This window comes from Corvus hawaiiensis, chromosome 22, assembly GCF_020740725.1.
Source record: "Corvus hawaiiensis isolate bCorHaw1 chromosome 22, bCorHaw1.pri.cur, whole genome shotgun sequence".
In the NCBI taxonomy this organism is placed as follows: Eukaryota; Metazoa; Chordata; class Aves; order Passeriformes; family Corvidae; genus Corvus; species Corvus hawaiiensis.
In genome coordinates this window covers 2,081,707-2,108,623 of record NC_063234.1, presented here as the reverse complement: position 1 = coordinate 2,108,623, position 26,917 = coordinate 2,081,707, and the positions used below count along the sequence as shown (strand labels likewise).

Here is a 26,917-nt window from a genome sequence, read left to right as displayed (position 1 = left end):
TGCAGTATTGCATTATCCTTTAATCAAGGTGGAGGAAATACTGGTTAAATCTTATTTTTCCCCTGCCACTGAAGTTTGTTGGTGATTATTCAGGTACAGGGGCGTTCTGTGAGAGCTCTGATATCCAGAGTTTTCCTGCTGCAGCCTCAGGAGATGAATGTGCTGGGAAAACCCCTCAGTTTGTTTAGCTGTTCCACATAAATATTCCCTATTTTTGGACTCTCCAGCAGAAACAAGGATCACTGGGACACGCGCTGGTGAGCCTTGTGTTTGTCAGGGCACCCAGGCTCCCTGTGGGGTCTGAGGGGCTCAGCTGGACTCAAGATTTAAAGGTCTTTTCCAGCCTAAATAATTCTAATTTTCCAGCCTAAAGAAAAAGAAAAAGCAGAGCTTGGTGAAGCAGATTCCCTGATCCCAGCTGATAAAAATCAAACAGCAGAGGGAGAATCAAGCATTGTTTAAATGCCATAAATCCCAGCATTTCCCATTTAGGTGGATATTAAATTATCAGAATTCAGGTGAATATTATCATAATTTTGGACAACCTTTTCCTGCAGGGCCTGGTGGAGTTAAATCAGGGTTTTTTTCCCTTCCCTATTTCTGGAATGATGATCAAAAGTTGTTTAATGCTTCTCTGCTCTGAAACCACAGCCCTGGAGCAAGGAATACTGAGAGTCAGGTGCACCAACATGGTTGTGAAGATTTCCTGCAGGCCCCAGGAACAAGGACTCCAGGCTCCAGGTCAGAGTTTTGGTTTTTTTAATCACACTGAGGAATAATTTTGCATGCAGGTGATCACAAAAATCTGGCACAAGTAACTCTGCAGCGTGCCAAGAGGTTCTTTTTTTTAAGAATGAAAATATTCATTGGTTGAAATGAATTTGCAAATTCTTCAGTTGAGCTGGACTGATTAAATTCCAGTAACACACAGTGGAGAGATGGGAAATTTTTAATTTAGGGAATAAAAGAGCAGAAATGGAAAAACTTTTAAGGAACAAAAGAGCAGAATAGTTACTTGTGAACATGAGTGGGGAAAAGAAAAGATCTTGGTGATGTGAGTGGATATTTACTTGGTACTGTTTGGCAGCAGTGTGAAGCTTTTGGTGACCTTTGCCTGGTTTTTTTGGGATGGAGGAACCTCCTGCTGTGCCTTTGGAGAGTGGGATTTGCACACTGCTCATTTCCATGTGTCCTTCCCTGATTTCCATGGAACACAAATCGAGTGAACAGGGATTTGAATGGGTAATGCCCCCTTTATCTCACACACACAACTGCTGTGACCTGTCAGAATGTTCTTTTTACTTCTCTTTTATTGGATAGATTTGAAAATTCTTACAAGGCTTGGGAAAGGATTCCTGGATGTATCTCTGGAGCTGTTACCTGGTTAATAAGAAAGGGAAATTATCAGGAGTGTTTACAGGGAAATGGTGTGGGTGAGGCTTCTGGCTGACATTGCCAGACTCAAGAGATTGATGTAAAATACAATTTCTGGAGGTTGTTTCATTAACTGAGCCTATTTTTGGCTCCTTTTGGGGGCTGAAAGGTGTTTCCAGAGAGGATGGAGCCTGCTCTTCTGGACTCCAGCTGCTGGGCAGAGCCCTGTGCTTTCACAGCTCAGTTCATGTGGTGATTGTGCCTGGGGCCAGAGGGTGCTCAGAAACAGGATTATCTCCTTAAAAACAGCTTCTGCTGAGGAGCAGGCGACAGAGGATGTGGTTTATTGTCTGTTCACCGAGTCCTCCTTTGGCTCCTCGTCAGTGAGGTTCTGGAAATAATCCCCTGTGTTCAGATCAGGCCTAAACACCATGATGTAGCACTTGGGGATGAAGTAGCTCACCAGGATCCCCAGAGTGGTGGCCAGGATGGTGCAAATCTGAGTGACAGCCCTGAGGACCGTCCTCAGCGTGGCAAAAATCACGATGAAGAAGATCCAGATGATGAAATAGAGGAGGGTGGCAAAGGTGATGCCCCTGGCCACGTTGTACCTCTGGCTGGGGGTTTGCACCATGAAGGTGCACAGGAAGCAGGCGAAGGCCAGGCAGCTGTTGTAGCCATGCAGGAGGGAAAAGGCAGCCCAGGACTTGGTGCCACACACCAGCAGCACCTCGCTGGGCAGGGACTGGTAGTCAGCCACCAGGAAATCGGGGCCCAGCCGGAGGTGGCAGAGGCAGAGCAAGCCCTCGGTGAGGAGGGACACGGCCACCAGCAGCCAGGCCCTGCTGTGGGTCACCCAGCGCAGGAGCCTGGGGGCACAGCGGGGGAACTCTGTCACCAGGGCGATCTCCAGGGCCTTGGGGACGAAGGTGGAGAAGCAGCCATTGAGGCACAGGGCGTAGGAGAGCTGCTGCGCCGTGCACAGCCTGTCACTGGGCTTGCCCACGTACAGGCAGCAGCTGAGGCTCAGCAGCACCAGCGAGAGCAGGGCAAAGAGGCTCCTGCCACCCCCAGACACCTGCACCAGCGGGGTGTGCCTGTGCTTCAGGAAGAGCAGCGCTGTCCCACAGCTCAGGGCCGTGCTGAGGGCCGTCAGGGTCACCAAGGCCACGGCCAGGGGCTCGTCCCAGAACAGGAACCTCTCGCTGCGGTCGTGGCACCGCGTGCTGCGGGCAGGGGCCCACTGGTGCTGCGGGCACGGGGAGCAGCTGGTGCTGTCTGCAAAGAGAGCCTGGTGACCACCCTGCAGCCCCTGGGGACTTGCCACCCCTGGCAGGCCCCGGGGGTGGAGCACAGACGGGGATTAGGTGGTGGTCTGGGTGGTGTTTTGCCTGTTTCGCTCCCTCCAAGGCGTGTTGGGTCTCCAAACCCTGGGATAGTTCACCCTCTCCTTTTCCACCCTCCTCCCTGAAGGATCCTTGTATTTCCTGCCACTGTTTCCCTTCCCCAGCAATCCCAGAATTTTATCCTATGCCTCTCTTCTACCTATGCCCCCAGAATTCCATCATACCCCCCTCTCCTACCTCTGGAGATGTTGTCCTCATTCTCTCCCTCTGAGCCCAACAGGGGCAGGTCCCCAGTGAAGATCAGAACAGGGAGGGGAACACCTGGCAGTGCTCATGGAGCACAGCTCCCAGCTCATCATTACCTCAACCAGTAGATAGAATAATCCAGTTAAAGCCCTTAAATTCCCCAGACCTCACCTGTGCTGCTCCAGAAGGTGTTTTTTGGACAGTCTGTGCAGTCATAGCAGCAAAGGTTGAATCCTTTTATTCGTCTGAATTGTCCTGGCTGGCAGCGCCTGAAGCACTCGGATGTGGGCTCCTGGCAAAGGCAGGAATGAGCATCAGCCAGGCACCTTCAGGAGAATTGTAATCTCCAACAAATCAGAATGAATTGTGCCATGTTTACCTTCTGATCTGCAGTGTGGAACTGGATCTGGGACTTTTGGACGTACAGGGACTGGTCATAGTCCCCCACAGGCAGGTAGGTCAGGGTGCCATTCCTCCAGGCCCAGAAGATGAGTTTGTATCCAGTGTTTGTGCTGTGGGATTGGTCAAACCTGAAGCTCTGGCCGTTTACCTCGAACGGGAGGGTGTTCATGAAGTGCAGCAGCTGGAGAGGAAATGAAATGAAAATTGATTTGGGTACAGTCGTTCTTGTTTGGAGGATAATTCTGCAAGCTGGAATCAGTTGTCCCTTAGGAGGGCTGAGATTGGGACAATCTGGCTGTGATGTGACAAAAACCAGCTGTTTGCCCCTCAGATCTTTCCTCACCTGCCAGGACCTGATGGATGTTCTGGGACAGGCTTTGGCGGTGCAGCCCAGGGCTCTGTGCAGGGCGTGGGCCACGCCGTACACGGCCACGTGCACCGGCTGCACCGTGGTCACCCTGAGCGTGGGGCTGATGTCCCCAAGGGTGACGTGGCCGCACTGCCGGCAGTGCGTGTCCAGCACCTCGGCGTTCATGAGGCGACTGAGCTCCCTGGACTCCCTGCAGAACTCCTCCTGCTCAACAGAGCTGAAGAGCTCAGCCACGTACTCCTGGAAGCCAAGGACTGTCTCTGTTCTCATGACAAAGCCCAACACTGTCCCGATGCTCTGGATGCTCGGGATGGAGGCAGCGATGTCAGACAGCATCCAGGCTTCCGTGCCAATCCAGACCTTCTTGCCCAGCCCCATCCTGATGCTGTGCTCCAGCAGGGCCTGGGCTGGCAGGCTGAAGGCAAACAGCACAATGACGTTGACTTTGGTGCTGTTAATTGATTTAATTGTGTCTTCCAGCTGCTTTTTGGCGTTGGGCTCGGCCAGGTCTGTGGGGATGAGCCCCTCGAAGGCGATGCAGACGTTGCCGTTGCCAACCATGCTCAGGAAGAGAGCCTGGGCCCTTCGGCCGTACTCATCATCGCTGCCAATGGTGGCGATCCAGTTCCAGCCAAACTGGTTGAGGAGCAGCACCACGGCTTCCACCAGGTTCTTGTCGCTGGGAACGGTGCGGTAGAAGGACGGGTACAGCTCCGTGTTGCTGAGGGTGTCGCTGCTGGCCCCATAGCTGACCTGTGTGTGTGGAACAGAGAGGAAGTGAGGGAAAGAGGGAAGTGGCCACAGTCCAGGTCACTCACCCGGGTTTTTTTTCTTTAGTTTTAGTGCATTGAATTTGCAAAAATGGATGGGATGGTGGTAAAAACTCATCCCAAGGGGTGGGTCCGTCGTAGCTGCATTCACCAAGACAGCCATGAATTGTCTCCTTTATGTCCCTTTTCACTAATGAAGTGATAATTAACGACTGTGTAACGATACACCCAAGACTCTGATATTTCTTAGCCCGGGGGTAAACCTCCCTGATCATTAGAGCTCTCTGTTGTGGTAACTGAGTGTTTAATCACAGATGGATTGTCACGGGGATCCTCCAGGAGCTCTGTTATTCCCATTTTACATGGATCAGAGTCGTCTGAGCTCTGTTCTCTCAGGGAAATTAAACACTCGAGTGTGTCCAGGAGGGCAGTTCGATGACCCACCCAAACCACTCCGGAAACCTGTGGCAGAGGAGAGACTGCAATCTGTGCTTTAACCACCAAGAGGGAGAATTCCTGCTTCTCTAGAGAGCTTCTTTACCTGTGGGATCAAGAAGGAGCTGAAGAGCTTGGCTGTCACCAGGCAGAGATCTGACTTGTGGGGCCCGATGACGGCGGTGACGCGGGGCTGGTACTCGGTGTAGTTGCAGAGAACCCCGATCCCTGTGGTGCCATTCCGGGTCAGGAACAGCAGGCTGGGCTGCAGGGCCACCAGGGCCTCGAAGCATGTGTCATACATGTCATATCCCAGCGTTATTCCCGGCAGCAGGGAGCTGGAATTGTTGATCTGATCGATGGCAAACCTCATCCCCAGAGCCCAGATCAGCCCGTCCATGAATAACCTGAGGGAAGAGAAGGTGGGAATTGTGTGGCCTGGCAGTGTTGTCACAAAGGGATCAGCTCATCTCACCTTCTTGGACATCTTGGCATCCTTGTGGCCGAGCAGGACATTCCTGGCACTGTCAGTAGATCATCCCTGGACCCACTTGTGAGTTTTCTACTCTGAGTGTGAGCACCTTTCCAATTAATCCTTTCTGCCAGCAAATAAATCCTTGGAGCTTCCCAGGAGAGGGAACAGAGGTAGAGACGAGTTTAGCTGTGAGAGTCAAGACTTTGTGTCCTTCACCCATGAACCAGCGATTCCCAGAGTGCTAATTCAAGGAGAGAGGTGGGATTTTTCCTGGGATTTTCCTCCTCTGTGTATGTCAGCACACTGAGCACATTCCCTGCCCCAGGGGCTGTGAAGATGGAAGGATTTTGGACCCTGCTTTGCTGCTGCCAGAGCAGGAGGAGGGACACCAGCCTGGCCTTTCACTTTCCTCACAAAGAGCTGCAGGTAGGTGCTGATGTGGTGGTGGGAACCAGCCGGGTGCAACTGAGGAGGAAATGCTGCTCACACCCTGGCAGAGCTGCAAACCACCCGATTTTGTCTCCTGCTTTGCCCTGTGCCTGGTGCTGAGCGTCCTTTTACCCCCTAAAAGGCAACAGCACCATCCCAAACTGGGATCTCCCCGTGGGGAGCAGGGTGTGGAACCAAAAATAACAATTTCAAGCTCTGAGGAAACCACTGCTGCTAAAAGCTTTCATCAAAATGGGGCTGAAGTTTGACAGCATCAAGAAAACACAAAAACATTTCCATTTTGGGACCACTTGATGTCCCAGTGCTCCACCCCTCAAAGCTCTTCTCTGTCCCGTCCCACCACCACCAGAACCACTTCATTTTCCATTTCTCCCCATCCCTGCTGACCCCAGCACGGCTCTCACCTCTCACACAGCGGCAGGGTGGGCTGGGAGCGAGCTGTCAGGTTCACTGTGTCCTTCCCAAAGGGGAAAAGCCCCCCCAGGATAAAATCCCCCGGCCTATGGAACTGAGCTGACAGGCACGAGGGGCTCAGGGAGGCAGCACAGCCAAAGCTCAGGCACAGCCAAAGCTCTGGCACCAGCATTTTGGGGGAAAAGGAATCTGGGAGAGGGAAGAAGAGCAGGGAATCTGGGCTCAGCACTTCCTGGGAAGCCTCTTTAAATAGAGCTCGGAGGGATTAAAGGAATGGCAGGCAATTTGTTTAGCAAAATGGATTCGATTTAATTTAGTGGGTGCACTCTGAGTGCACTTGGGTGCAAACCACTGCCCTCATCCTGAGTGCCTTTACCAGAGTGATTTACACATTCCTTGTGACAGCTGTGGAAATTTGGGTTCCTCTGGCAGAGGTGATAAAACTCAGGTGCCCCACTCTGATTTTTTTTTTGTCAGTCCTTTTTATTTATATATTTTTTTAAATTTGAGGTCACCTCATCACAGAAATAACCAAATCTTCCTCAGGGCATGGCACGAATTTGCCTGCAGAGGCCATTCCTAGGTCACAAGGTTGGGGAGCTGTCACTCAGCTATACTGATATTTTTTTAGGAAGTTGTTACTGGCTGATCTAAGGTTTTTTTCCTCACGCTGAGCTGGGATATTAATTTCAGTTTAAACCCGAATTCACAGCATGGTCATTTAGGTTCCATCGCTGTATTTTTTCTGTCCACGGTTGGATTTTAGGACAGCTCTGAATGAAAAGTTCAATTTCCTGCATTTTCTACTGTATCAGAAAACATCTTTTGCTGCCAAAGTGATGCTCCAAGGCTGGAATATTTTCCTTGCAGGAAGAGAAGCAGATGCAGAGAGCTAAATACAGGAATACTTCAGGGAAGCATCAGTTGCAGCTGTGTTTTCCAGGTACATTCATACTGGCATTTTTTAAAGGATACTTTCCCTTTCCTGGACTATGTAAGTGTCAGCTTTAACTGTAAAACTTTTTGAAATAAGTTCTAAACACAATCCTGAATTTTGGGCAAGTTCATCTTCAATATTAATATTTATCTCCTACGAGGAGTAGTTGAGAATGAATGTGACAAGGGAGAAAAAGTATTTTTCTTGTTGCCATACCACCACTTCAAGAGATCTAAATCCATTTTTTCCCTTGACCCACATTATTTAATTTAATTTAAGGCATTTCATTCACTGCCCAGGTGAAATACCAGCTGATCTCCAGGGAAATAAAACAGATTTTTCCAGGAAAGAAAGTGTGAGTAGGTCACACTGTAAATCATGTCCCTTCCACCACCACACCCCCAGAGTGTGATCCCACAGAGGACACTCCTCAGAAACACATTATTTGCATCATTTAATGTCGAGTTAGTCCAGGCTCCATGAGGTAATAGTGATTTCCTGAATTTTTCAGTGTTACATCAGGCCAAAAAGAGCCAATCACCCTGTGGGACCGCCCCGACTGTTCCTGTCATCCTGGACTAACCCTGGGGTGCTTTTCCAGCTTTCCAAAAGCTCAGGAAATCCCATTTGACATCCTCTGGCTCTTCCGGTGATTTGCAGTAGAAGCCAGAAGCATCACAAAGGAGTGATTTACAGTACAAGTGTGGCTTTTCCCCCAGAGAGGCAGAGAAATCGTTTTTTTTGTAGGCATTTGACACATTCATAAATAAAATCAACACATAAGAACACAACTCAGAGGCATGGCTGGCAAACAGCTCCAGGCTGCAGCCTGGGCTGGATAAAGGGGATTGTGCAGCACAGATTAAAATCTGCTGCACATCCCAAGTGCAAAAAGCATGGATTCAACAGGCAGGGATGTGACACACAGAGAAGGTGCTGCTGGATGGATCCCTGCTCCAGGCCCAGCTTTCTCTTAAGGTAGCAACATCCACCCCCACTTCCTTCAGTTCCTGGGGTCCCAGAATGAGCAGCAGTGATGGGGTGCCTGTGACAGGGAAAGGAGCTGCCTTTCCCACGTGCATTGCTCAGGATTATATTCTCCAGCAAAGCCCCGAGGTGGATTTTTGTATAAACCAAAGTGGCCAGGTGAGCTCACATGGGATAGAAACGTGTTCAGACACCACAGCTCAACTCTGGGCTGTCACACGAGGCCAGAATTATTGCTGTAAATGCACACAAGCTGCTGAAGTTTAGCTTAAAAAGGAAAACACCCCCCTCCCAGCCTTGCTGGGAACAACAACAACCAAAAAAATCCCTTAGCAGCTCATCCTAATGTGGATTTTTTTTTTTTTCTAACTGTAGAGCTCTACACACAAACTGACAGATGTAAAAAAAGAACTGGTCCACATTTTTCCCTTATAAAGTGAGGCATCCTGAATAGTTTGGCCAACTCCTCAACTCCAGGCTGGAAAGAAAAAGTGGAAATAACCAGCGTCAGAGGCTTGTGCTTCTGTGAAAATGTGATTTTCACCCTGGGCTCATCCCGGTCCTGCTGGAACGTGGCTCGGTGGCCTCCCCCTCGCTGTCAGGGCAGGTCGAGCAGCTTGTGCTGTGCGAAGAGCTCCTGGGTGATGCTGTAAACATCGCCGATGTAGGGGATGGCCTCTCCCAGCATAGCCACGGCCTCCTCTCGCGGGCCCACGTTCATGATCTCCAGGAAGGCGTCGCGGGAGGGCAGCGCGCAGAACGCCACGGTGGCGGCCTTGCGGACCACCCAGGGGTGGTAAGCGGCCAGCGAGGCGTTGTAGGCGTCGGTGCAGACCACGGAGGTGCGGGAATCGCCGGAGCGCAGCCCCTCCAGGAAGAGCTGGAGCCAGCGCAGGGCGCGGTGCAGCCGCAGCACCGTGCGGCAGCCGGAGTCGGAGCGGGCCCGCAGCGCCGCCGGCCCCGCCGCCAGCTCGTGGCGCACCATGGACTGCAGCGACACGTACTGCTGTCCCTGCCGGCCCCCGCAGTGCCCCTCCAGCAGCGACACCTTGGCCACCGCGTCCTTGGAGATGAACGAGAAGACGGTGCCCAGGCTCTGCAGGAACCTGCGGGAGGGGAGTTAGGGGGTTACAGAAGGGTTTGGGGTAGATGGGGGAACAGGAGCAGGCAGCTCCCATGCTCTGCTATGGATCCGCTATCCCGGGTTCTCCAGCCTGGCCTTGGACACTTCCAGGGATGGGGCAGCCACAGCTTCTCTGGGAAATCCATCCCCATCGTCACAGCCAGGAATTCCTTCCCAATATCCTGTCTAACCCTAGTCTCTGCCAGTTCGAATCCACCCCTCCTTGCCCTGCCACTCCAGGCTCCTGTAAAGAGTCGCGCTCCATCTTTCCTGTCAGCTCCGGTGCTGGAAAAGGCCACAACTCGTTTTAATGGGTTAAACTAGGGAAACTGCTCTGAACGCCTGATAATATAGCAGTGTACGATCCGCCGTGGCCTAAAGCAGATGGGACATTAGGAAGAAATAGCAGTCACGTTCTAAGGGAGATCTCCCATCCGTCATTATGGAGCCATCGCTGCTTGTCCTGTCACTCCATCCTTCTGCCCACAGCCCCCCTCCAAGGGCAACACCCGCTCGCTCCCGGGCACTCACCGAATGAGCCCCCGCCAGCCGCTCAGGTAGGGCTCCAGCAGCACCTCCCGCTGCTCCGTCACGCACCTCTGGAAGGCCTCGAGAACCTCCCGCAGGCTGAACGCGCCCGCGGCCGCGGCCGCCGCCATCGCCCTTCCTCTTCCTCCTCCTTCCCGCACGCCCGGCTCGGCCAATCAGCGCCGCGTCCCTCACCCCGCTGGCCAATCCGCTTTGCGTGCGTCACCGCGGCTCGGCCAATCCGCGCGGGGTGCGCGAGGGGCGGGGCCCGCCGGCGCCGCGCAGGCGCGGAGGTGGCGCCGGGCGCTGTGAGGGGCTGCGGGCCGGGCCTGGGTGAGTTTGCGGGGTTTTGGGGGGGTTATGGGGTTTTTATGTGGTTTTATGCTTCTTTTGGTGTGGTTTTGTGTGCTTCTACTTGTGTTTCCCCCCTCACAGCGGTGGTGGTCGATATCGAAGCCAAGCACGGCCGATTTTCCACGAGTTGTTTATTATCTTACCCGTGTTTTCTGTCTCTTCTCAGGAAGAAGTTCGGCCTCTGCTCGAGTCTTCGGCCAGACACTGAAAAATATTTGAAATGGCCCCTGTAAAACCTGCGAAATCTTCTCTTTTTGTGGCCCCCACGGATCGACTTTTGGAGTAATTTTCTGTGCGGGTTTGGGACCTGGAGTGTGTTAAAATGCCTGAGATCAAAGTCACTCCTTTGGGTAAGTCCAGCCCAAAATCGTCTTGAAATACAAACACTGAAAACCTGTGGAATTTGGAATTCAGGATAATTTTGGCCAGACTTCTGGGGCAGTGTGCAGAGTGCCCTGATGTGATTCCTGTCAGCATCTCACCGTCCTCCCTTCCTCTTCCCAGTGACAGTTACAGCTATTTTGATTAATTAACCAGGGTTAATTGGTATGTTCTGGTAAAGATATTGGTGGTAAAGACACTGTGGTATTGTGGTAGAGCATTAATTCATCTACAGTGCTAAAGAGCCACAGAAAGAAAATATTTCTCTTTTTTTTCCTTGTTTGATCTTTTTTTATGGGTTCATACTGAGGGGGCAGAGGATGTGCTGAGCAGGAGAACTGCTTTATTTAATTTTCAGGCTTGGTGTGGACTTAATTAGAGCTTAATGAGAGCAGAGCAGCTGGGGAGGTGCACAAGAAACAGACTTCTAATCCTTGCCAGATAAAGGATTCTTTTCTCTTCCTCCAAACTGCAGTTGCAGGAAGTTTGTGCAGGCCTTTCCCTGCTTGTCCTTTGAAAGAACTGCAGCTGTTGCCAGAGGTGTTTTACTGGTGTTTTACTGGTGTTTTACTGGTGTTTTGCTGGTGTTTTGCTGGTGTCCAGGTGCTGGGCAGGACGTGGGCAGGAGCTGCATCCTGGTGTCCATCGCTGGGAAGAACGTGATGCTGGACTGTGGGATGCACATGGGCTACAACGATGATGTGAGTGCAGCATCCCCTGACACAGCCATCCCCTGAGCACCTTTGGGCACCTCTGTCAGCCACTGCTGGAGCTGGAGTAGGGCAGAGCTGCTCTTTCCCCTTGAAAAATCTCCCTTCCTGCCCAAAATCATCCATCCCCTCAAGTATTCAAGTGTGTGAAATGCTGCCCTCCTTTCCCTGGCTGGTGGACTTTGGAAAAATATCCATGAAGGCAGCTGCTAATGCTCCATTCCAGGTGCTTTTGGCCTCTCTGGATTTCCTGTGAGCAGGATTCCTGTCCTTAGCTCGACTGCTTTGGGGCAGTTCCTTCCTTGTGGGATCCTCACCACACATCTGAAGCTCCAGGGAGAGAGAAGGAAACACTCCTGGTTTTGGGTCCCCTGACACCAGCAGGAAAGGAATAAAGCACCAATATTCTGTAGGATTAAGAGTTCAAGCAGCAAATGGGCTGTGACAGGAAAGCTTTTGGGGCTTTGTGCCTCAGAGCCAGCATGTGTTGGGCACCTGTTCTACTTGGAAGATAAAATAATTTATATAAATTATTTATTTATTGAGCGGTCAGTTCTCTGTCTGTGCCCTCCTTTGTGCCTCTCCCTGCACACAAAAGCTGCTGGCGCTGCCTGGAGAGGGATCAGCACATTCCCAGTGTTCCAGGCCCTTCACTCCTTGGGTTTTTTGGATCAGTGATGCATTCCTGATGGTTGCCTGTTTTCCCATGGCTGCAGAGGCGCTTCCCTGACTTCTCCTACATCACCCAGAACGGAAGGCTGACGGATTTCCTGGACTGTGTCATCATCAGGTGAGGCACTTCCCTCCTTCTGGGAAATGGGAATGCTTTTTGTGCTGTCCCTAACATCCCAAACACTCTCCAAGTCCATCCCTCATATTTTGGGTGGTTTTCCATGTCCTGCAGAGCTGGAAAAGGTCTGGGAGCCACCTCAGCTGAATTCTGTGCAACCACTGTGGGGTTTTTTTTTTTTTGCAGCCACTTCCACCTGGACCACTGTGGGGCCCTGCCCTATTTCAGTGAGATGGTTGGGTACGATGGCCCCATTTACATGACCCACCCCACCAAGGCCATCTGCCCCATCCTGCTGGAGGACTACAGGAAAATCACCGTGGACAAGAAAGGGGAAACCAACTTCTTCACCTCCCAGATGATCAAAGACTGCATGAAGAAGGTGGTGGCTGTGCACCTTCACCAGACAGTGCAGGTGAAAGGGCATTTCTGGTGTTGCAGGAGGCAAGAAAACTGATTTTAATTGAAAATGTTGGCATTAATGAAGTGTTTTGCTGTTGGGGCAGGTGGATGAGGAGCTGGAGATCAAGGCCTACTATGCAGGCCACGTGCTGGGAGCTGCCATGTTCCAGATCAAGGTTGGGTGTGAGTCCGTGGTTTACACTGTGAGTATGCCCAGATTTGGAATGATTTCCCTCTTATTACCTCTAGATATTCCCAGATATTTACACATCCCTCCATTGCCTCAAAAATATCACTGGGTTTCTCTTCTCCCCTCAGGGTGATTATAACATGACACCAGACAGACACTTGGGGTAAGCAAAAAGCTGAATTTTGGTGAGTTTTGAGTATTTCTCACTGGAAGATTTCAGCACAGCTGCTGTTAAGAGTAGGGGCTCACCAGCTTTGATTTTTTGGAATATTTAATGATGTCTTTGCTGGAAACATAAATGCAGTTTTGAATTGTGAGGGTGAAGAGATTTACATTAAACCTGCCAGACAGACCTTAATGTAATCTGAATATTCACATTTTATCTTCTGAATACTCACATCAATCTATTTTTAGGGCTGTATAATAATTGGACTTCAATGTTTGAAATGTCTTTTCATGGCGTTTTTACTTTCTAAGAGATTATTAATCACAAACCTCGGCCCTCAGTGTATTTTCACTGGTATAATGAGAGATTTATAATATTCCTGCTATTCAGGTGAATATTTTAATGCATGTAAACCTGGATAAATGTTCCTTTTCAAGGTCTGTAATCTCAGTTTTGAGCTGGATTAATTAAAATGAACTGAAGCTGCCACAGAATTCCCAAGGCCCACCTTTACTCCTGTTTCCTCTGGCCACAGTGACATTCCCCAGCCAGCGTGGAGACCTGCAGATCAAAACTACCCAGAAAGCATCTCCTGATTTGCTTTTTGGTTTGAATTCCCTCTGTTCAGAGCTGCCTGGATTGATAAATGCCGCCCTGATCTGCTGATCAGTGAATCCACCTACGCCACCACCATCAGGGACTCCAAACGCTGCAGGGAGAGGGATTTCCTGAAGAAAGTTCACGAGACTGTGGAACGAGGGGGGAAGGTACAGTGGCCTTTTCCATGGATTTGTTGGTTTCAAATCATCCAGGAGAGAACAGAAATTCCCCTGGGCGCACAGAGAGCTGTGCCTGTGCCTTTCATTCCAAACTGCCCAACACATTGGTGGGAATTGGAAGAACATCAGGAAGTGAGAGGGACCTGAGGGATTTGTTCAGAAATAATAACCACAGTGCATTTGATGCTGTTTGGCTTTCACAAATCCCACCTGAAGTCCTAAATTCCACCTCCATTGCAGGTTCTCATCCCGGTTTTCGCCCTTGGACGTGCCCAGGAGCTTTGTATTTTATTGGAGACTTTCTGGTGAGTGCAGCCTGGGCATGTCCCACCTGCTTTTTGTCCTCCTTTGTGCTCCTCCTGTGTCTGATGAGTATTGGGAATGGCAGGAGTTTGGCTGCAGTGACAAGGAGAAGGGCACTAAAGCCTGCATTGTTACAATATTGATTTATAGCTCTTGAAAATAGGGAAGCACACACCAAAAACCCCTTGGGACACTCCCCAGTTATGGACTCCCAGTATGGAGAGCCAGGAAATACTTTGCCCCTCACAGATCACTTCTTTTCCAGGGAAAGGATGAACCTGAAGGCTCCAATTTATTTTTCCACGGGCCTGACAGAGAAAGCCAATCACTACTACAAACTCTTCATCACCTGGACTAACCAGAAAATCCGGAAAACTTTTGTGCAGAGGAACATGTTTGAGTTCAAACACATCAAAGCCTTTGACAGAGCCTTTGCAGACAACCCAGGGCCCATGGTAGGTGGGTGTTGGGGAGGGACCAGAGCAGGGTTGGGGGGTCTGGCAGCTCTTTTATTCCACAAGGGTCCCAAATCCTGCTGGGAAAAGCACCCTGAGCATCCTCCACCCTATCAATCCCACCCAAAAACCTCATGTGGCCAGGCCATCCCTATGAATATTAAAGCTCTTTCTATTTTTATTTCACTGAAGGTAAAACACTCAGAGAAAATTAAAATTTTGCATGTTTGTATCATCCACAGATCCTGATTCAAACCAGGATTTTCTTTTCCACACAAGCTTTTCTTACTGCTTTAATTCTGACTGGTTTATTTGGTAGCACTATAAAACCACTCAAGAGTTTTCCACCAGATGCTCACAAATACTTCCTAAAACTGTATCTCAGCTCCTGGGAATTTTAGACAGGGTGGGAAGAAAACCAAATAGCAAAAATCCCTATTTTTGTAGTGTTGGTGATGGGTATTGGTGGATGCTCTGCACAGATGTAGGATATTTATATAAATAATGGAAAAATTTGTTTTCTGTAGTGATTTATGACACATCTTTGACTTCCAGGTGGTGTTTGCAACCCCTGGAATGCTCCATGCAGGACAGTCCCTTCAAATCTTCAGGAAGTGGGCAGGGAATGAGAAGAATATGGTAAGAAATTGGGGTTTTGGGTGATGTTTTATGGCAATGTGAATCCTAAGGACTGAGGTCGTAGGAAAGCTTTTCCTGAGGAGCTGGAATTCAAGGACACAAATCTTCTTTGAGCTCTCCAAGCTCTCCATTTGTGACTATTGTGATGTTTACCAGCCCTGCCAGGCCCAACCCATGGAATTGTTGATTTTTCCTGGTTTTCCCCAGGTGATCATGCCTGGCTACTGTGTCCAGGGCACTGTGGGCCACAAGATCCTCAGTGGGCAAAGGAAGCTGGAGATGGAAGGAAGACAAATTGTGAGTTTGATTTTCCATTTGGGGCAAGTTCTTGTCCTTGCAGTGGGAATAGGATGAATCCAACACTGAAAATACCTCAAAATCTTTGGATTTGGAGTTGCACTTGGTTTTTTTTCCCTTTTGCAGTAGCGAAGTTGGACTTGGGTTTTTTCCCCCTTGCATTAATTTCTGTCCTAAAACTGTGAGGGGCCCTTTGCTTCTGCCATAAAACTTTGAGGGGCACTTTATAATGTTTAATAGTGAGGCCCCATTAGGCAAATAGGTAAAAATTACATCTATTTCAGCAGATTTGGATAATAAAACACCAGCTGACCTTAAATATTTGGGTTTTTTTGTGTGACAAATATTGTCTGAAATGGGGCAGCGTGAGCCTTTAAGTTATGAAAGCTTTTTGTTAAGACAATTTAGGTTTTCTCCTTCCTCCTTTCAATGAAATCCAGAGGGATCTGGGTCTGTGTGTGTGTGTTCCAAAGGAATTCCCAGTTCCCAAGCCCTGTGCTCTGCTCCCCTCAGCTGGAAGTGAAGATGCAGGTGGAGTACATGTCCTTCAGTGCCCACGCCGATGCCAAGGGCATCATGCAGCTGATCCGCCAGGCTGAGCCCCGGAATGTGCTCCTGGTCCATGGGGAAGCCAAGAAAATGGAGTTCCTGAAGCAGAAAATCGAGCAGGAATTCCGTAGGTATCCGTGGGAGGGGAAGGAATGGCCTCCAAGCTTTAAAGTCACGTTTTTGATCCGCTGGCCCTCAGCACGGTCAGGTGGGGTGGCATTTACAGCTCCCCTCAAGGAACTGATGCCTGTAACATCTTCATTAGCATTAATTAAGCCCAGTTAATTGCAGTGAGCCCCTTGGACATGAGTTAGGATTGTTTTGTGCATTTGCAGCTGCCCCAGGGGGGCTGACAGGAGCTGTTCCCTTTGCAGATGTCAGCTGCTACATGCCAGCCAACGGAGAGACCACCACCATCCTCACCAACCCCTGCATCCCTGTGGACATCTCCCTGGGCCTCCTCAAGAGGGAAACAGCCATAGGTGACACTTCCCACCCCACTTTTCCTCCCTGCTGCTGTTTTTTATAGTGTTGGTGTTGGCAGAAAGCTGTAAATTTATACTGAATAACGTTTAAAATCAATGTGCACACCGTGCCTGGTCTGCTACCCGTGTGTGCTTGTAGCAGCTGGCTTTGGGAAAGCTGGAATTACTTTTATAAACTCAATTTTAGAAAAATAATCTCATTCTCACATCAGGAAGTGCTCTGGGAAGAGAGGGAGTTGCTCTGGATCATTATTTCTTAGGTGTCAGTATTTCTGATAATGGTTAAGCACCATTGATGAACTGAGAAGTGTAAAATTTTAATGTCTGAACCTCAGCAGGACCTCAGAGCTCCAACCTCAGTCCCAGAGCAGCAGTTTTGGGTGAAAAACCAGCACCTCACGTTGTGTTTTTCTCCCCCTGGCCTCGCTTTAGGTCCTTTACCAGATGCCAAGAAGCCAAAGCTCATGCACGGCACGTTACTCATGAAGGATAATGTGAGTGAAAGAGTCCTTGTGCTTGGCTTGCGTCCTCTCAGGGTGTTTTGTGTCCTCTCAGAGTGTGTTTTTGTGTCCTCTCAGGGTGTTTTGTGTCCTCTCAGAGTGTGTTTTTGTGTCCTCTCAGAGTGTGTTTTTGTGTCCTCTCAGGGTGATGTCACATTCTGGGTGCACAAGGAACCCAAATGAGCGGCTCTGCTTTCTCACAAAGGAGATGCAGTTCTTACTCTTCAACCTCATCTTTATTTTTAAGCATCATTCCCCTGCTCAAAGTCAAACCAACTTGCAGAGAGCAGCCTTATTTTGTTCAATATTTATTTATTCCTGTCGAGGTGGATGTTTTGTCCTAGGGTTACCCCTCCCTTTGCTGCAGTGACAAACATGCAGCGATATTTCAGCACGGAAAGGGAACGGCCTTCCCTGCTGACCCCAGGGCAGCAACACAACTCCACAAGGCTCAGAGGAGTGGTTTTTCCATGGATTTCTCCCTTTCTCCCCCAGAGTTTCCGGCTGGTTTCCCCCGAGCAGGCCCTGAAGGAGCTGGGGCTGGCGGAGCATCAGCTGCGCTTCACCTGCCGCGTGCACATCCAGGACCCGCGCAAGGAGCACGAGACCGTGCTCAGGGTCTACAACCACCTCAAGGGGTGAGCTCTGCTTTCCTGGGAAGGGTTTTTAATCCCTCAGGGATGGAGCTGAGCTTATTCCCAAGGCTGGTGTAGCCCAGATCCCCTTTGAGCTGGGAACAGCAGAACCTTCGGAGTTGTTTTTCCCATTGTGCAGCATCCTGAGAGTTCTTTCCTTGGGGGAGAGCAGGGCTCAGATTGGAGCTGTAGAGCCTGGGATGAACTCTGCAGGAATAATTTCTGTAGGAAATGCTCCATGATTAACACAAGCACCAGAATAAGCCAATGGATCAGCCCTGTTTTCCCTGTCTGGGGCAGAGGGTGCTGGCTCAGACACAGCCAAGACAGGAACAGGCTGAAGGTTGGGATAAAGATCCAGGGGTGACCCAGCACCCCCAATAAATCCCACCTCCTCTCTCTCCAGGATCCTGAAGGATTACTCAGTGCAGCATCTCCCTGATGGCTCCATCACTGTGGAGTCCATCCTGATCCAGGCCACGGCGCACTCGGAGGATCAAGGAACCAAAGTCCTGCTCGTGTCCTGGACCTACCAGGTGGGAATTCCCGATTTCTGACCTCAATTCCTTCCATTCCAAACCTTTCCTGCACTGGGGGTGGCTGTGAGGGGTGAATCTTCTTCCTTCTGGCTTTGAAGGAGCTGCCCTGGAAGATGAGGGGAGTCCCTGCTGTTTTCTGACCACGTGGGGTTGAGCAGAAATGGTTTTATAGGAGCTCTCAGGGCCCACTGAAGCACAGGCAACTTTTGGGGTAATTACACTGAATTCCAGTTAATTCAGTTCTCTCTGTGTTTTGAGCACTGCTGAGTATTTCACACTGTGGTTCTTACTGGGAAGATTTAAAACAGGTAGAAAACTCTGATCTTAACATTCTTTTATTTCACAGTCATTCCATCATCTTTGCTTTCTGTGGCTGGATTATTAAATCCTTTCTTGACAGCAAGGAAATGCTTCTGGAGGGCCAAGCAATAAGATCAGTGGTTCTTTATTCCTTTGATTTCAAGCAAAAATGGGGCTTTTCCTCAAAGGAAATCCCTCAGGTCCTTTGAGAAATGGCAGTTTCACACCAATCTTTTATAAGAACACCCAGAAATTCATTTGTGGATTGTTTCCACTTCTGAACACAGCTCACCTTAGATCTTGCAGGGTCCAGGAACTCTCTCAGTTCATTTCTAGGTACCAAAATTAAATTTACTGCCCCAACTGGGACAGTCAAGAGGAAGATTTGGCTCTCATCCCATTTCTCTTTATCTTTTTAGGACGAAGAGCTGGGCAGTTATCTCACATCCCTCCTGAAGAAAGGCTTGCCCCAGAGCACGCCCTGAGAGCAGAGCCCAGCCTGGGGGGGGGTCACAGAGTCAGATTTTATTTTGTTTACATTGTCAGTGCTTTTTCTGGTTGGTTTTAGTAAAAGAATTCCAGTGTTTGTCCAATTCCTGCAGTGACACCTTTTCCCCCTTGGACAAACCTATCCAGGGAGTCAAGAACCTGTTTTGAAACAGATCTGAGGAACAATTTTTGAGTTGCTTACACGCTGAAGTAAAAATTACTCAGTGTTTTCTCCTCCCACAGCTCATTTCCCTTCAAATCCCAGCAGTGCTGCCTGAAACAACTAAAACTCAAAGTACAAAAGCATAACAGAGCCTATAGAAAGTGTAAAAGCCTCAATGTGCTGATGACCAAGCAGCAAAACTTCTTTAATTCCCCATCCTTCCCTCAGGGACAGCTGCAAGGAGCCTCCAACCCATTTTTTTTACCTTTATCCACAGCATAAAGATTGTGCTTGGCTGATAAAACCAGTCCCCCTCCAGTGCTGGGAGGATTTTCCACAGCCTATAAATGGGATAAAACCAGCAATTTCTGCTAAAGGTAAAGGATTATTTTGGGCTGATGCTCCCTCTGAGGCTCTCACAGTGCCAGGATCTTCACCAAACACTCCCAAGGAACACAGGGATCATCATTTTCCAGAGTTCAGAAAAGCTGGAGCTGATTTTCTCACCAGTGTTTAAAAAATATTGGCAAAATACAGGAAGGGAGAGGCCAGAGGCCAAGCTGGTGTTTTAACAGTAATTAATAAGAGGTGTCCAATCAAGAACAACAACAAACACAACGCTGCACCCCCAAAAATCAACCAGGGCAGAGCTTCAGCTCTATTTCAGTGAATCCCAGCTCTTGGTTTGCTCCCTGCACAGCTCAGGGAGGTTGGGGAGTGGCTGTGGCAGATCAGAGCAGCCTCCCAGAGCCAAACCCCCACCAGAACCCTGGGATTTCCCCCAAACCTGCACCCCCACTGCTCCTTTCCCACCTCTTTCCTGCCTGTCCCTGCCCCAAGAGCACCAAAACTCGGCTGACTCTGGGCAGAAGCTGCAGCAGCCACTGCTGAGCGAAGAGAAACTGAGAAATCCTCCAGTGGCACAATGACTGATCCCCCAAACCATTCTGCCACAACAATCCTGCTCCAGGCAGAGTCCAGGAACAGCACAGCCTGGGGAACCCAGCACCCGGGCACAGGGTGAATTTTAGGCTGCATTTGGAAATTCAAATCCTGATTTTTGTTAATCTGCTGCTCTCAGCTGCCCCCAGTCCCTTTACAAAGTTTTGGGGTGGTGTCTGAACGAGCAGAACTGAGCCTGTGCCTCTGTTGCACCAAAACTCCACATCCTCTGGAGTAAACTCGGGTCTAAGCAGGTTTTAAGCCAGGCCTGTGGTTTTCTGGTGCCTCAGCAATCGCCCACAAATGACAAAGTCTTCTCCAGAGTCTCAGTTTCACAGGGGATGGAAACTCAGCAGTTCTCAGAAGCCGCGTGGGGTCTGTTAGTACAAGAAAAGGGGTGAGGAAAGGTCAGATAATTGTGTTTCTATCACCAAATGTGACTGGAAAAAAGAACTTTTTGACATTTCAAGAGGACCACACAGCACAAAGAGCTGGGCCAGCTCCTGCAGGAACTCCCCGAGCCTGTGGGGAGAGGAGCTTGTTCATCACTGATAAATCCTGGGATTTATCACATCTCTGCTCCCTTCTAAACCTCCATTAATCAGTGTCCAGCTTGGATCCACAGGCACTCGAGGCTGGAAACCTTGGAATATTCCTCGGGAAGCCAAGGGAGGATGAGAAGCCCCTATTTGGCTGTGGAATGTGGGCAGCAGCCTGGGAGGGAACAGGAGCCCTCCAAAACATGGAAAAGCCCAGCAGGGCTGCCTGGATCCTTCAAATCACCCCTTCCTGGGATGTGCTGCTTCCCAGGGAAACAGCCCTGGCTTCTACCAACCCCAAAATTAAACAGAACGAGCCCAAAACATCACTGAACACAAAACCAGGAGGCCTGTCCAAGGATCCAGCTCCCCCAAGGATTGTCCCAGTTTCCTGATCAAATCTCCAGCTGCTTTAACAGCCACCACATGGGGAAAAAAATCTAAAAAAAACGGTTTTCCAGGTTTGTTTTTAAGGATGGTTGGAAAGATCAGCTCTGTGTGTACCTGGAGTGGATCAGTTGATTCCATCCCCGTGGTTTTTCCTTCCATGCCTCTGCCTGGGTTTGTAGTCCCAGGAGGGGTCCCCGAAATTCTGGTCACAGATGGTGAACACCCTCTTAGACCTGAGCCTGAGCCTGAAGGGGCAGTGCCAGTGCCTGCTGGAGGAGTGGAAATAGTACAGGAGGGGGTTGAGGCAGCAGCTGCAGCTCGCCAGGGCCGAGGTCACCCTCTGGATCTCGGGGATCGGGCTGGGGAACGGCTCCCTCTGGATCCCCCGGAGCCCCAGCAGGAAGCGCAGCAGCTGGGTGAGGTGGTGGGGCAGGAAGCAGAGGGCACAGATGCCCAGGATGATGGAGATGGTGCCCAGGGCCTTCCTCTTGGCAGCTCTGCGCCGGCTCTGCCAGATGCTCCTGGCCACCAGCGGGAAGCCCAGCAGGATGATGGAAAACGGCACAACCACCCCAAAAATGAAGGCCAGGATGGTGTGAGGGGCTGTGGGGTGAGCCCAGCTCCCAGGGAAGCTGCCAAAGCAGGCTGTGCTGCTCCTCACCCCCCTGCTGTGGAGGACCAGCGGGACAGTGCCACCAAGGGCCACCACCCACAGGGCCGTGGCCAGCAGCAGGTAGTGGGTGGCCCTGAGCTGGATGGAGGTGAAGGGGTGCAGCACTGCCAGCCACAGATCCGCACAGAGGCAGCTGAAAAAGGCGACGCTCAGGGAGATGTGGAGGCAGAACAGAGCCCCTGTGACCCTGCAGGCCGTGTCCCCAAAGGCCCAGGTGTCCCCACGCAGCTGGGAATGGATGTGGAGGGGCAGCACACAAAGGAACAGGGTGTCCAGCAGGGCCAGCTGCAGCAGGAGGATGTAGGAGTGGGACGAGGGCTTGGCTCTGCAGGACAGCAGGGACAGGGCCAGGGCATTGCCCAGCAGCCCCAGCACCAACACAGCGCTGTAGGTGACAGCAAACAGGGAATGCTGCAAAGCTGCTCCTGAGCTGGCATTTGTCCCATTGGAACTTGGGAAATTTGTCCCATTGGAGACTCCCTCAGGCCAGGAAATCCCTGCCATGGGTCCTGCTGGAGAGCAGGAATTTTTCCCTTCACATGGGGTGAAGTTTAAGGCATCCCTCACTCCTGGAGTTTTATTTCATCCCAAGCGGGTGAGAGCTGAAGTTTCACCCCAGAACGATGCTCAGCCTGGTCAGGTCTGTGGGTCAGGCTTGGGGGCTTTGCATGGGAAGCAGTGTCCCTAAAAAAGAAAAAATAAACCATTTAAACCACAAACACTTGAGTTTTCCCAGTGGACAGAGCCTTTAGTGGCACTAAAATCATCCTGAGGTGACAACACTACGGTAACAGAGGAGCTGAGCGAAGGGGACAAGGGGAAATGTCCACACTGGGTGGATTTTCAGCACCCTAAACCTTCTCTGCAGAGGGAAACCACCACTCACCTGCTCCAAAAGCAGCCTGAAGGACTGGGGTTTGCGTCTGAAATAGGGGAAAGAGGCACTGCACAAGCAGGGCTCTCACTCAGGCCATAAACTGCACCCCAACAGTGCAGCTCCCATCAGACAGAAAAGGAATCTGAGTAAATAAATCCAATTGTGGCACCTGAACAGAGCCCCTTGCAGGCAGTGAGGAATTAAAGCCACCTAAAATGTGCACAATGGCCCCAAAACGGAGGCACTGAAAGCACCAAAACAACAAAGGCTGGTGGGTGCTTTCCAAAGGAAACTGAATTCACACTTCCTGCCAAGAGTTGTTTATCTCACAGAGTCAGAACTGCCCCAGATACGTGAAACATGAGAAAAGAGACAAAAATCATGAGAAAAGAACATAAGAGACAAAAAACATGAGAAAAAAATGAGAAAAGAGACAAAACCCAGAGATAAAAATGAGAAGAGAAACAAAAAACATGAGAAAAAAACGAGAAAAGAGACAAAAAACATGAGAAAAAAATGAGAAAAGAGACCAAAAAATGAGAAAAAAATGAGAAAAGAGACAAAAAAAGGAGAAAAAAATGAGAAAAGAGACAAAAACCATGAGAAAAAAATGAAAAAGAGACAAAAAAATGAGAAAAAAATGAGATAAGAGACAAAAACCAGAGATAAAAATGAGAAAAGAGACAAAAACCATGAGAAAAACATGAAAAAGAGACAAAAAACATGAGAAAAAAATGAGAAAAGAGCCAAAAAACATGAGAAAAAATGAGAAAAGAGACAAAAACTATGAGAAAAGAACATAAGAGACAAAAACCATGAGAAAAGAATGAGAAAAGAGACAAAAACCATGAGAAAAGAACATAAGAGACAAAAACCATGAGAAAAAAATGAGAAAAGAGACAAAAAAATGAGAAAAAAATGAGAAAAGAGACAAAAACCAGAGATAAAAATGAGAAGAGACAAAAACCATGAGAAAAACATGAGAAGAGCCAAAAAACATGAGAAAAAAATGAGAAGAGAGACAAAAAAATGAGAAAAAAATGAGAAAAGAGACAAAAACCATGAGAAAAAAATGAAAAAGAGACAAAAAAATGAGAAAAAAATGAGAAAAGAGACAAAAACCAGAGATAAAAATGAGAAGAGACAAAAACCATGAGAAAAACATGAGAAGAGCCAAAAAACATGAGAAAAAAATGAGAAAAGAGACAAAAAAATGAGAAAAAAATGAGAAAAGAGACAAAAACCATGAGAAAAAAATGAAAAAGAGACAAAAAAATGAGAAAAAAATGAGAAAAGAGACAAAAACCATGAGAAAAACAAGAAAAAGAGACAAAAACCATGAGAAAAAAATGAGAAAAGAGACAAAAAACATGAGAAAAGAACATAAGAGCCAAAAAACATGAGAAAAAAATGAGAAAAGAGACAAAAAACAAGAGAAAAAAATTAGAAGAGACAAAAAACATGAGAAAAAAATGAGAAAAGAGACAAAAATTGAGAAAAAAAAAGAGAAAAGAGACAAAAACCAGAGATAAAAATGAGAAAAGAGACAAAAACCATGAGAAAAACATGAAAAGAGACAAAAAACATGAGAAAAAAATGAGAAAAGAGCCAAAAACCATGAGAAAAGAACATAAGAGACAAAAACCATGAGAAAAGAACATAAGAGACAAAAAACATGAGAAAAAAATGAGAAAGAAAAAGAGAAAAGAGACAAAAACCAGAGATAAAAATGAGAAAAGAGACAAAAACCATGAGAAAAACATGAAAAGAGACAAAAAACATGAGAAAAAAAATGAGAAAAGAGCCAAAAAACATGAGAAAAAAATGAGAAGAGCCAAAAAACATGAGAAAAAAATGAGAAAAGAGACAAAAAAATGAGAACAAAATGAGAAAAGAGACCAAAAAAATAAGAAAATAGACAAAAAGCCGTGATAAAACCATGTGGAAAGAGACCAAAAAATTGGTTTCATTTTAAGCAGGCAAACACAGGGATCTTACACAGGTATCTTACACAGGTTTTGCACCCAATAGCAAAGGGGTTGTAAACACAGAGCAAAATTAACACCAAACCATGGCTGAGCGATGAATTTAGGAGTTGAAATGTTCTTCATCGCAGAGTTTTGGCCCTGAGCAGCCGCCTGGTGCGGGTTCCAAGAGAGCTGGGGAGGGGTAAAATCCTCACAAGCTCCTGCTTCTCACCAGATAAATGCCCCAAATCCTTCCCCTCTACCAGGATCCCCCTTCACACCTTCCATCCTGAGAGGGGACAGACTTCTCTGCCATTTTTCAAATATGGGGTCAGACCAAATTCCAAATTCACTTTTGCTTCCCCAGAATTGTTTTGTTGGTTTCGGTTCTGGGTGGGTTTTTTTGGGCCCCCCTGAACTCCGGTTTCTGGGCATTAATTTCATTTCCAAGCACACAGAAAAGCATCAAAATTCCCACTGCATTTGGAGTTCATGAAATTATTCAGTTTTTCCATGTAAACCCCAGGTTGAGTCTCTGAACTTTGATAAATTTGGGGGTTTTTTCCTGATTTTAAAGCATCACTTTCAAACCATCTCCCCATGGAAAGGGTGCCCAAATTGAATCAACTGAAGAGACCCAGTAATGCCACAAAATAAACAGGAAAAGAATGGAAAAATCCCCCTGATAATGAGTATTAATGAAGGACATAAAAACTACTTGGACTTGGAGTTTGTGCAGGAATTCTCTGCTGAGGGAGCATCTCCTTTCATTCAGTGCCTTTAGATTATTTTTAACAGCTGCTCTGGGATGCAAAAAACCAAAATAAAACCCCTCAATAGTTCTTTTTGCAGAGTTTACCAGGTAATTTACTACTTAACTCCTGCCTGGGCAGATGCTCAGCCACTAAATTTGGGCTTTTATTGGGCCAGAAGTTGAGAAACAAGTACATAAACCTCAATTTCAGATATTTCTGCACCGTGGCTGTTAGAAAGGGGAGACACCTGAGCCTGCAGCTTGATGAACACCCAAACAGGATGAATATGATTATTTCTATGCCCTGTGAAAACTAAAATAATAAATTCAGATAGAAACTGGACTTACCAGAGCTCAGGTCTGGTGCAGGAGCTGCAGGAGGGGCCTCTCCAAAGTCCCCCCAGAGCTGTGAGGTCTCTGCTCAGCTGCTCGGGGAATCTGTCACTGCTGCTCTGCAGAGAAACCACAGGAAGCCACCAAGAGCTGTCACTGAGACGTCCCCCAAAAACTGGGGGGGGAGCTCCAGTGGGGCTTTGGTGCTCCCCAAAAATCCCCTGCACGAGGGAAGCACAAAAATCCCACCCAAAGGCAGCCCAGATCCCCTCCTGTCCCCCTGGAACCATCCCTGACCCACTCCCAGCTGGGCCTGGAGCTCCATTCCCACTTCCCTCAAAGGGAGGGAGAGCCAGGGAATGCTGCTAGTCCATCTTTCAGGCAAATTCCTGGCTGGAAACACACATTAAGGTTTGGAACAGCTGGAAAATCCCTGATTCCCTGTGCTGATCCAGCAAGGCTGGAGCAGGGTGCACAAACAGACCTCAAACAGCTCCAGCTCTCCATGGCAGAGACCAGGACTCCTCCAAAGCAGTGCTGGGAATTATTCCCTGAGGGAATAAAGAACTCCAAGGGGAGCCAGGAATCTCCTCTACCCTTCCCTTCCCTGTCCAAAGGAGGTGTGAGGCAAAATTGCTGCCTGGGACAGGCACCACTGACCCCCAGATTTGGGCCATCCCCGAGTCCTCTGCCAGGGTCACTCACTTGATCCCCATCCCAAATCCAGGGTGGCCCTTAGAGAGGTCAGGAAGAGCTGCTGCTCCCTCCAGCACAAAACCTGGGAATTTTGGGGCCCTCAGGAGCTCTGACCAACTCTGTCTCTGCAGTTTTTTCCCTCACAGAAGGGAGATTGCTCTGGAGGTCCCAGACTCCCCAAATGCTTCCACTGCAAGAGGGTTTCACTTCAGAACTCGACATTTTCATCTTTTCTGTATTCCTGCCATTCTTCCAGTCATTTTCTAACCAAAACACGCAGAGATTCTGGTGTCATTGCTGAGGAAAAAACCCACAAGTTGCCCAATGTTTATTTTACAGCCTGGGCAAGCAGGCAGAGCTGAGTGGTTAAAATAAAATAAAGACAAATATGAGTTCCCTGCTCCCTGCCCTGAGAGAGTGACAGCACCATGAAGAGCTGAAGGATGAAGTAAAAGCTGCTGGGAGATGGGGAGAGGAAAAACCTGAGCACTTCCAAAGGCTGTTTCTGCAAATCCCTCATCAAACAAAAGCAGCTCACAAAGGGAGGAGAGGAAATGCTGCATTTTCTCCTCTCTCTCAGCCTGCCTTCCTTCCACACCCCCCACAGCAGGAAAAAACACCCCAAAATATGAAAAATACCCAGCCCCACTCCTTCCTCCTCCTGAGGCAGGCAGCAGAACCTCAGAGAGAAGCCAGAAGAAAGAGAGCAGCACAAAATTGTTCTTCCTTCTCCCCTGGCAGCGACAAAGGCCAGGCAGCTCCT

The 26,917-nt window shown here is 48.8% G+C and overlaps 4 protein-coding genes and 1 long non-coding RNA gene across 10 annotated transcripts; 2 read left to right on the top strand and 3 right to left on the bottom strand.

Moving 5' to 3' along the window:
• Nucleotides 1–1,279: 1,279 nt before the first annotated feature.
• Nucleotides 1,280–7,154, bottom strand: TAS1R3 (taste 1 receptor member 3). 2 transcript variants are annotated; one of them, XM_048326324.1, is made up of 6 exons: nucleotides 6,273–7,154; nucleotides 5,050–5,350; nucleotides 3,712–4,491; nucleotides 3,346–3,549; nucleotides 3,138–3,258; nucleotides 1,280–2,652 (listed from the first exon to the last, which is right to left on the bottom strand). In XM_048326324.1, exons 1-6 carry the CDS (start codon nucleotides 6,452–6,454, stop codon nucleotides 1,718–1,720), a joined length of 2,523 nt encoding a protein of 840 aa, XP_048182281.1. In that variant the 5' UTR covers nucleotides 6,455–7,154; the 3' UTR covers nucleotides 1,280–1,717. The 2 variants fall into 2 exon arrangements, with proteins under 2 accessions (XP_048182281.1, XP_048182280.1); XM_048326323.1 differs by having other exon boundaries at nucleotides 3,346–4,491.
• On the top strand, nucleotides 5,201–8,665 carry LOC125337062. Its single transcript, XR_007207931.1, has 3 exons — nucleotides 5,201–5,844; nucleotides 7,153–7,225; nucleotides 8,582–8,665. It is a non-coding gene; the product is annotated as an uncharacterized LOC125337062 (long non-coding RNA).
• LOC125337061 (ceramide-1-phosphate transfer protein) lies at nucleotides 7,661–10,030 on the bottom strand. The gene is made up of 2 exons (XM_048326339.1): nucleotides 9,861–10,030; nucleotides 7,661–9,312 (listed from the first exon to the last, which is right to left on the bottom strand). The coding sequence occupies exons 1-2, from the start codon at nucleotides 9,986–9,988 to the stop codon at nucleotides 8,805–8,807; spliced, it is 636 nt and encodes a 211-aa protein (XP_048182296.1). The 5' UTR covers nucleotides 9,989–10,030; the 3' UTR covers nucleotides 7,661–8,804.
• On the top strand, nucleotides 9,862–18,924 carry INTS11 (integrator complex subunit 11). 3 transcript variants are annotated; one of them, XM_048326328.1, is made up of 18 exons: nucleotides 9,862–9,886; nucleotides 10,378–10,561; nucleotides 11,196–11,293; nucleotides 12,019–12,092; nucleotides 12,279–12,507; nucleotides 12,599–12,697; nucleotides 12,813–12,847; nucleotides 13,479–13,617; nucleotides 13,870–13,934; nucleotides 14,198–14,387; nucleotides 14,943–15,026; nucleotides 15,234–15,323; nucleotides 15,837–15,999; nucleotides 16,247–16,354; nucleotides 16,790–16,851; nucleotides 17,353–17,495; nucleotides 17,899–18,028; nucleotides 18,751–18,924. In XM_048326328.1, exons 2-18 carry the CDS (start codon nucleotides 10,534–10,536, stop codon nucleotides 18,814–18,816), a joined length of 1,803 nt encoding a protein of 600 aa, XP_048182285.1. In that variant the 5' UTR covers nucleotides 9,862–9,886; nucleotides 10,378–10,533; the 3' UTR covers nucleotides 18,817–18,924. The 3 variants fall into 3 exon arrangements, with proteins under 3 accessions (XP_048182285.1, XP_048182288.1, XP_048182287.1); XM_048326330.1 differs by lacking the exon at nucleotides 9,862–9,886 and adding an exon at nucleotides 10,122–10,190; XM_048326331.1 differs by lacking the exons at nucleotides 17,353–17,495; nucleotides 17,899–18,028; nucleotides 18,751–18,924 and adding an exon at nucleotides 17,002–17,173.
• On the bottom strand, nucleotides 18,351–26,905 carry LOC125337058 (lysophosphatidic acid receptor 6-like). 3 transcript variants are annotated; one of them, XM_048326334.1, is made up of 4 exons: nucleotides 26,794–26,905; nucleotides 25,474–25,572; nucleotides 20,969–22,211; nucleotides 18,351–20,302 (listed from the first exon to the last, which is right to left on the bottom strand). In XM_048326334.1, exon 3 carries the CDS (start codon nucleotides 22,029–22,031, stop codon nucleotides 20,979–20,981), a length of 1,053 nt encoding a protein of 350 aa, XP_048182291.1. In that variant the 5' UTR covers nucleotides 22,032–22,211; nucleotides 25,474–25,572; nucleotides 26,794–26,905; the 3' UTR covers nucleotides 18,351–20,302; nucleotides 20,969–20,978. The 3 variants fall into 3 exon arrangements, with proteins under 3 accessions (XP_048182291.1, XP_048182289.1, XP_048182290.1); XM_048326332.1 differs by having other exon boundaries at nucleotides 25,474–25,577; nucleotides 26,794–26,900; XM_048326333.1 differs by lacking the exon at nucleotides 26,794–26,905 and having other exon boundaries at nucleotides 25,474–26,766.
• Nucleotides 26,906–26,917: the final 12 nt, after the last annotated feature.

Bases quoted from the DNA above. Each gene is read 5' to 3' on its own strand.
- TAS1R3 (XM_048326323.1), bottom strand. From the start codon at position 6,454: ATGCTGGTGCCAGAGCTTTGGCTGTGCCTGAGCTTTGGCTGTGCTGCC. The intron at 5,351-6,272 runs GTGAGAGCCGTG...CTCTTCCCTCAG, and splicing joins ACCCTGCCGCTGTGTGAGAG to GTTATTCATGGACGGGCTGA. The intron at 3,259-3,345 runs GTAAACATGGCA...TGCCTTTGCCAG, and splicing joins TCCACACTGCAGATCAGAAG to GAGCCCACATCCGAGTGCTT.
- LOC125337061 (XM_048326339.1), bottom strand. From the start codon at position 9,988: ATGGCGGCGGCCGCGGCCGCGGGCGCGTTCAGCCTGCGGGAGGTTCTC. The intron at 9,313-9,860 runs GTGAGTGCCCGG...CCCCTCCCGCAG, and splicing joins GGCTGGCGGGGGCTCATTCG to GTTCCTGCAGAGCCTGGGCA.
- LOC125337058 (XM_048326334.1), bottom strand. From the start codon at position 22,031: ATGGCAGGGATTTCCTGGCCTGAGGGAGTCTCCAATGGGACAAATTTC.
- INTS11 (XM_048326328.1), top strand. From the start codon at position 10,534: ATGCCTGAGATCAAAGTCACTCCTTTGG. The intron at 15,027-15,233 runs GTAAGAAATTGG...GGTTTTCCCCAG, and splicing joins CAGGGAATGAGAAGAATATG to GTGATCATGCCTGGCTACTG. The intron at 16,355-16,789 runs GTGACACTTCCC...GCCTCGCTTTAG, and splicing joins CAAGAGGGAAACAGCCATAG to GTCCTTTACCAGATGCCAAG.